At 41.0% G+C, this 8,285-nt stretch overlaps 1 protein-coding gene across 1 annotated transcript; it reads left to right on the top strand.

Annotated features, from left to right (window-relative positions):
• The first annotated feature begins 415 nt into the window (after positions 1–415).
• Positions 416–1,522, top strand: LOC110543712 (melanoma-associated antigen B16-like). The gene has a single exon (XM_021629959.1). The coding sequence runs from the start codon at positions 416–418 to the stop codon at positions 1,520–1,522; it is 1,107 nt and encodes a 368-aa protein (XP_021485634.1).
• The last annotated feature ends 6,763 nt before the right edge of the window (positions 1,523–8,285 follow it).

Raw genomic sequence — 8,285 nt, 5'->3', positions numbered from 1 at the left:
TCCTTGGCTACAAATAAAACTTAATGCCTACCTTTAGGGGGTTATTTTCTGTTATGGAACAGAATGTTACCTTAAGTCCATCAGATTCCATGTTGATTGAACGTGTAGTGATTATGGAACTTCTCTCTCATTTTTTTTTCTTTTAGAAAAGGAATGGGTATTACAAAGCCAGATCTGTGTCTACTATGAATCCTGATAACTTTCATATTGGGCTGTCTAGCACTCAGCCAGTCTTCTAAATTCCTGTACCAGTTTTTGCATGTGAACCTTTATAACATGTTTTTCAGAAGTCTGTTGGAAGTGGCTTTTACTGGCTGATTACCCTCACATCATCCCTTTTTTCTTTCAAACAGTGATTCCTCATTGCTGCCTTGCTGCCTACACCCTTATTTACATCTAGTCTATTAGAGTCGCCATGTCTCAACTTCAGAAGACTCCAGAATATGCAGATGACCAAGGCCAGACCTGTGAGGAGACTCAGGGCCTACAGACTGAAGCAGTCCCCACGGATGTGGAGGACCCATGTCCCTCCTCTCATCTTCTTATTAACCAGACCTGTGAGGAGAACCAGGCCCTAAAGATTACACAGGTTTCCAAGGATTTGGAGGACCCATGTTCTTCTGCTCATCCTCTTATGGATAGCAAACAGGAAGATCCTAAAGATGAGATGCCCAGTACTTCTGGAGTTCTTCAGAGTCCCTGTGCCTCTTCGAGAGAATCTGCTGAGGGTCTTAGCAACCAAGAAGAGCAGGGTAACCCAGTCAATCCACCACGTCCACCAGCCCCCATGAATTTACCTATGATGAGTGCAGATGGGAAAGTTAATTTTTTGGTGAATTACATGCTGTACAAGTATCAGATGAAAGAGATAATGAGCAGGGCTGAAATAGTGAGACTCATTGTCAGAGAAGAAGAACATTGTTTTCAGGAAATCCTCATGAAAGCTGCTGAGCGCATGGAGATGGTCTTTGGGCTGGATGTGAAGGAGGTAGATCCTGTCAACCACTACTATGCCCTCTTTATCAAATTAGGTCTCACCTATGATGGGATGCGCAGTGATGAGTATAGTTTTCCTAAGACTGGTCTCCTGATAATCATCCTGGGGATAATCTTCCTGAAAGGCAACCGTGCCACCGAAGATGAGATTTGGGAACTGTTGAATCCAATGGGAATCTGTGCTGGGATGAATCATTTCTTATTTGGTGACCCTAGACAGCTTATAACTGATGAGTTTGTGAAGGAACAATACCTCATGTGCCAGGCAGTAGCTAGTAGTGATCCTGTGCAGTATGAGTTTGTGTGGGGGCCCCGGGTTCGAGCTGAAACTAATAAGATGAAAGTATTAGAGTTTGTGGCCAAGCTACATGGGACAGACCCTACTGCTTTCCCTTCTCAGTATGAAGAAGCTCTGATAGAAGAAGAGGAAAAGAGAACCCTTGCCATGATTTTAGATGATGCTGGCCCAAGTTCTGCTTCTGGTGCTAGTTCTGGTGCCATGGGTAGCAGCTTTCCTCATTTCTAGTAAAATCAGAGATAAATTACTCCTTAATGATTTCAGAGAATTTTTAGAGTTGAAGGTGATAATAGACCTAGGTTGATAGGTCTATTATCTGTATAGTTCCAATTTGTATAAATACCATGTCATTTTTTCCTTTACAGTTTGCCCCTTATATTTGAGCATGATTGCACATAATAGCACTGTTGTTTAGCTTGAAATAACTTCACTGAATGCCATTCACCAATGTAATAGAGCTTTGTCATGAGATAAAATTAATCACGGAATATTTTCATCTATCTGTATAATTACCTGGATTGCCAAAACATGTTTGTTAAGCTTCTACCATTTAAATAGATTTGTTCTAATTTCTTGTACCTTTCCATTTCTCAGTAAAATTACATGATAAATGTGGAGTTTCTTTACTTTATGGTTGCCAAGAGTAAAATAATTCTACAAATTTTGGTTCACATTTGTAGTCTCTTTTATTACCTACAGCTTATATGAGCATTTACTATTTTTAAGTAGTTATTTTACTTTACTAGGGTTCTAGATTAACAACATGTAGTACTTTCATTTATAAATGTATTGATTATGGTAGTATATCTTCTAATAGGTTAAAGACAAAGATACTGTTTATAGGTAAATCAGTCCTTATGATCCTGTTAAGGTTAAATATCCTGAAGAAGGAAAATGCAATGAGGTTGTGGTAAGGTAAACTTCTTCAGAGTGTTAGTTTTTAAGTTAAATTTTGAGGAAAAGAGAACTGAGGTGTAGTAAGACCAGTACATGATGAACTCCAAAGTTGACATCCAAAAGTTGAATGCAAAACACTCTTTGTGGTTTTGTTTACTTGGACACAGTTTTCAAGCAAGAAGAGTCAAAACTGTCCATCTCTCTACCCCAGTTCTGTTCTGCTGAATGTTGATCATAAACTAAGGCTATATTTGCACATAATTATGGACATGTTCATAGGTAACAGAGACACAAAAGCCACTGGTTTAGCACTCATTTCCCAGGAGTGGTAAAGTCTGAAAATAAGCGGTTTAAGAGAGACTTTTAAATAAGTTATCTTTAAATATGATTTAAACTTTATATAATAAAATATGCTTAATTTTTAACAAATATATAAGTAGTGAAAATATTGCTAATTTAGATGAAGGGAATTAGTTGTTCCTTGTCAAAAATTATAAGAATTTTTACATAACTGAAAATAATCCATTTCTCCATTTTTAAATTTTTTATTTTATTTTTATTAATTACAGTTTATTCACTTGGTATCCCAGCTATAGCCCCCTCCCCCAGCCCCTCAATCCCATCCTCCCTCCTTCTTCTCCTATGCCTCTCCCCAAGCCCAATGATTGGGGAGGTCCTCCTCCCCTTCCTTCTGGCCCTAGTCTATCCGGTGTCATCAGGACTGGCTTCATTGTTTTCCTCTGTGGACCAGTAAGGCTGCTCCCCTCAGACAGAGGTGATCAAAGAGCCAGCCCATGAATTGATGTCAGAAATGGTTCCTGTTCTATTATTGGGGAACCCGCTTGGAGACTGAGTTGCCATGGGCTACATCTGTGCAGAGGTTCTAGGTTATCTCCATGCATGGTCCTTGTTTGAAGTATCAGTCTCAGAAAAGACCCCTGTGCTCCGATTTTTTGGTTCTGTTGCTCTCCTTGTGGAGCCCCTGTTCCCTCCAGGTCTTTCTATCTTTCCCTTCTTTCATAAGATTCCCTGCACTCTGAAAAAAGTTTGGCTATGAATTTCAGCATATATTTTGATACCCTGCTGTGTAGAGTCTTTCAGAGACCCTCTGTGATAGGCTCCTGTCCTGTTCCTTGTTTTCTCCCTCTTCTGATGTCCCTCAGTTGAAGATTGGATACAGAAACTGTGGTACATTTATACAATGGAATACTCCCCAGCAATTAAAAAAAAGTCATGAAATTTGCAGGCAAATGGTGGGATCTAGAAAAGATCATCCTGAGTGAGGTATCCCAGAAGCAGAAAGACACACATGGTATATACTCACTTATAAGTGGATATTAGACATATAATACTGGATAATCATACTAAAGTCTGTACACTTAAAGAAGCTAATCAAGAAGGAAGACCTGGGTAAGATGCTCAATCTTCATTCAGAAAGGCAAATGAGATGGACTTCATTTCTCCATTTTTAAAAGAAGAACATCACCCATGGAAAAATTACTGCAGTTTACTTGTTTAGTGCAGCTGGGCTACCTTGTCTGGCCTTTGTGGGAGAGGATGCACTTAGTCCTTATGTGACTGATGCACTTAGTCCTTATGTGACTTGAAGTACCCCTCAAGGTGGGTTGGTACCCCTTGGGGGCCAAAGGGGAAGGGGAAGAAGGAAGAGGACACATAGAGATAGGCACACTGGGCAATGGGATTATAAATAATACCATTACAAAGTACAGAGTTTGTCTGACATATCAAAGGGAAAAGAAACAGTCACTGAAACAACCCACCAGGGACAGGCCCTCTAATGCTGGCATGTGAAAAGTTCACCTGTTACTTATTTGTTCTGTGTTGTCACTTTAAATTACACGGTACAAGACACTACTCTCTTTTCTCATTGTCCACTTATTTCCTCATCTTTTCAGTTTGTTAAGTTGGCTTAACTTTAATTTTTTTTGCATCTTTTGTGGTTTGAATTTTGCCTCCTCCCATATAAATATCAAAGACATAAATATTAGTACCTGAGAAAATAACCTGAATGAGAAATAGGGTCTCTGAAGGTATAGTAATGAGGAGGAAGAAGTCATTCCACATTAGGGAAGGTCTTAAACCTTTAGCCATTAAACTGGCATTTTATTAGAATAGATATAGACATGACTGGAAGAAGGTCATGTGATTCATGATGGAGGCAGAAATTAGATTTTGAAAACATGTTTACTGAAAGAAGCCAGTACCAACAAACAGACCCACAAAAAAACAGCTATGTACCACTCTGATTTTATTTAAAAGGAAAATTGAACAGATGTTATCTGATGAAACTTGAGAAGGCTGGACTGCATGGAATTTGAGTCAACTTTTTTTACTAACAATAAAAATTAAAATTTTAATTAGAATACTAATTAAATTACACCTCCAAACTCCTTGAATATTACCAGTTCATTTCAGAGGCAGTCCCTGTTCCCACTACTATGGAACCCACTTAGACACTGAACTGCCATGGGCTACCTCTGTGCAGGGGTTCTAGGTTATCTCCATGTGTAGTACTTGGTTGGAGTATGTGTCTCCACTGTGCTCAATTTTTTTTCTGTTGCTCTCCTTGTGGAGCTCCTGTCCTCTCCAGATCTTACTATTTCCCACTTCTTTCATAAGATTCCATGAACTTTGCCTGACAGTTGGCCCTAGGTCTCAGCATCTGCTTCAATACCCTTCAGGGTAAAGCCTTTCAGAGGCCCTCTGTGGGAGGCTTCTAACTAGTTTTCAGTTTTCTTCTTCTTCTTCTGATGTCCATCCTCTTTGCCTTTCAGGATAGGGATTGAGCATTTTAGCCAGAGTCTTCCCTCTTGATTAGTCTCCTTAAGTGGACAGATTTTAGTAGGGTTATCCTATATTATCTGTCTATATGAGTGACTATGTACCATGTGTGTCTTTCTGCTTCCGGGACAGCTCACTCAGGATGATCCTTTCCAGGTCCCACCATTTACCTCCAAATTTCATAATTTCCTTGTGTTTCATTGCTGAGTAATATTCCATTGTATAGATGTACCACAATTTCTGTATCCATTTTTCAGTTGAGGGGCATCTGGGTTGTTTCCAGCTTCTGGCTTTTAGAAATAAAGCTGCTACAAACATGCTTGAGCAAATGTCCTTATTGTGTACTTGAGCCTCTTTTGGATATATGCCTAGGAGTGGTGTAGCTGGATCTTGAAGAAGGGCTTTTCCTAGTTGTCTGAGAAAGCACCAGATTGCTTTCCAGATTGATTGTACAAGTTTACATTCACACCGGCAGTGAAGGAAGGTTCCCCTTTCTCCATAACCTTTCCAGCATGTGTTGTCACTTGAGTTTTTCATCTTGGCCATTCTGATGGGTGTAGGGTAGAATCGCAGGGTCGTTCTGATTTGCATTTCCCTGATGGCTAATGATGTTGAACATTTCTTTTAAGTGTTTCTCTGCCATTCGATATTCCTCTACAGAGAATTCTCTGTTTAGCTCTGTTCCCCATTTTTTAATTGGATTACTTGATTTGTTGCTTTTCAACTTCTTTAGTTCTTTATATATGCTGGATATTAACCCTCTGTCAGATAGAAGGTTGGTGAAGATATATAGAATAAACTGGTGTGTTACCGTTCTACTGGCTGCCCTCTGGAACAGATCCCACATGTATTGTGTTGGTCATGGGACCTCATGAAACTAAAAAGCTTCTGTAAAGCAAAGGACACCATCATCAAAAACAAAACAAAACAACAACAACAAAAAAAAAACAACTGCCTACAGATTGGGAAAGATTGGGAAAGAATCTTCACCAACCTTCTATATATCTGTTGGAACTTGAGGTATTGGCTCTTGTTTAATTATTTAGGAAATACAAAGACATACTCATTGACAAATTGAAGTAATTTGTCTTTTGGATAATGATTGTCATTAAGTCCTAAATAATGAGCAAAAGCTACGGCCCAATAATCTGCATTTCTAAATAACTAGTCTACTTGTTGTTTGGTAAAAGGAACTCCAAGGAGGGCTCTCTACTATAATACTATTCTTTTCCTTTTGTTTTGTTTTTCTTTTCCCCATAAGCCCCTCCTTTCTCCCCTCCCGTTCCCCCCCTCCTCCCCTTTCTGCATGCATGCCTCTCCCCAAGTACACTGATAGGGGAGGTCCTCCTCTCCTTCTTTCTGATCTTTTTGTTGTTGTTGTTCTCAATGCAGTTTATTCAGGAACCTTGAACAATCTTCTGACCCTGGAGAAAGCCAGCCCACAGCTTAAATAGCCTCTTGGTAGCCAACCCCAGCGTGCCACATAGGCAATGGAGATAGGTCCACATACGCAGAAGCAAGCCAGATCCTCAGCCTTAGCCAAATATGGAGTTGTTTGTGACAGAGAGCACTCACCATCGGGAAGGTGGAAGGCAGAAACCAGCTCCATCTTTAAGGCGTGGCATTACGCAGCTCTCTACAGTTCCCCCTTTTTGTTTTAGACGCATCAGGCAAGAGTAGAGGTCTGATCTCTGATATTAGAAATAAATTGAGACTTTGTACCAATGTTCATTTAGGTGTCATCCACCCAAAGAGCATCAGACCCGTCCAATACCTTTTTCTCAGAGGCGGGACCTGGGACATCAACCTGCATGCACTCAGATATGCTCTTCTCTGGGTCGAAAGCAGCTGACCCTGAGTGCAGTGCTTAGCCTCACATCCTGAGCGTAACATTTTAGCTTTTTATGGTAGACAACCATGCATGGGGAGACTGTCCTGCTTCAATGGCTATAAAGGCCTGAATGATCATGGCTGCATGACGGTGTTGTGAGACTCTAATCTTGCATATACACCACAGGCAAACCAAGGAGACCAACACCCGAAGGCCTGCTAACGCTCCCATGCCTGCCCATTCCTTCAGATGATTCATGGCTGCAGCAATCCATGATGATAATCCTGTGGCTAGTCCTGTGTCCACTCTGATAGAATTTGCAGTAACAATGGCCACTCTCAGCTGCTCCATCATAGTATCTAATTCTTCAGTCCAATTACCTAAAATATAGCTAGACAATTGTTTAGACAGATTTGCAGCACGGGAAAAATTCTCATGTTGTATGCTAGTTACACAAAGTCCAGCATACTTCCATTGACAGCCAAGTTGAGCGATTTGCCATAGGGTATCAATTTGCTCCTGCACGAGGTCAATCCTCTGATTGAACACCATCAAGTCTCCTTTTAGTTGAGCATTAAATCCTTTTTGTACATCTAAAGCATGAGCTACATTGGCTAAAAGATTATTTAGGGTCTGAGCAGTCTGCATAGTATGACTCATGGCTAATGCCGCAGTGGTAGCTCCAACAGCCACCAATGAGATGGCAATAACAATGGCGGCTGTAATTCCAAGATCCCTTTTCTGTCTGAAGAGAGTCATAGTGTAAGGGGCATCAACGGGCACAGGCACCCGGCGAGGCATGCGAGTAACCAGGGCATACCTAAATTCACTAGCATTCCGGCATTGGGCAAAAAAGCAAGTATCATTAGCACAATTACTTGGCTCTATCTGGCTAACAATGAATAAAAATGGGGGTTATAAACAAACAGGTGTGGACTTATAGGAAATATTATGAGAAGCCTTAATCCCCTCTTTGGAACATCCTGCATCAGTTCTAGAACTAGCAGTGGTGGTGTCCGAGGTCTGAGTAGGTTCAGGAGACCATTGCCGCCAGGGGCGAGACATGCTCCATGTAAATTGACTAACTCCATGTTTTCCTCCACTTTTGAAAGTCATTTAAGGTTCTTAAATTATCTTTTCTTTTTTTTTTAATTTTTCATCAATTACACTTTATTCATTCTGCATCCCCCCATAAGCCCCTCCCTCCTCCCCTCCCAATCCCACCCTCCCTCTCCTTTCTGCATGCATGCCACTCCCCAAGTCCACTGATAGGGGAGGTTCTCCTCTCCTTTCTGATCTTAGTCCATCAGTTCACATCAAAAGTGGCTGCATTGTCCTCTACTATGGCCTGGTAAGGCTGCTCCCCCCCAGGGGGAGGTGATCAAAGAGCAGGCCAGTCAGATTATGCCAGAGGCAGTCCCTCTTCACATTACTATGTAACCCACTTGGAGATTGAGCTGC

This window comes from Meriones unguiculatus, chromosome X (assembly GCF_030254825.1).
Source record: "Meriones unguiculatus strain TT.TT164.6M chromosome X, Bangor_MerUng_6.1, whole genome shotgun sequence".
Lineage (NCBI taxonomy): Eukaryota > Metazoa > Chordata > Mammalia > Rodentia > Muridae > Meriones > Meriones unguiculatus.
Note: the sequence above shows the minus strand (reverse complement) of the source record. Positions and strands in the feature narration are given on the sequence as shown.

What these genes read in the sequence shown, in the direction of transcription:
- LOC110543712 (XM_021629959.1), top strand. Translation starts at nt 416, where the DNA reads ATGTCTCAACTTCAGAAGACTCCAGAATATGCAGATGACCAAGGCCAG.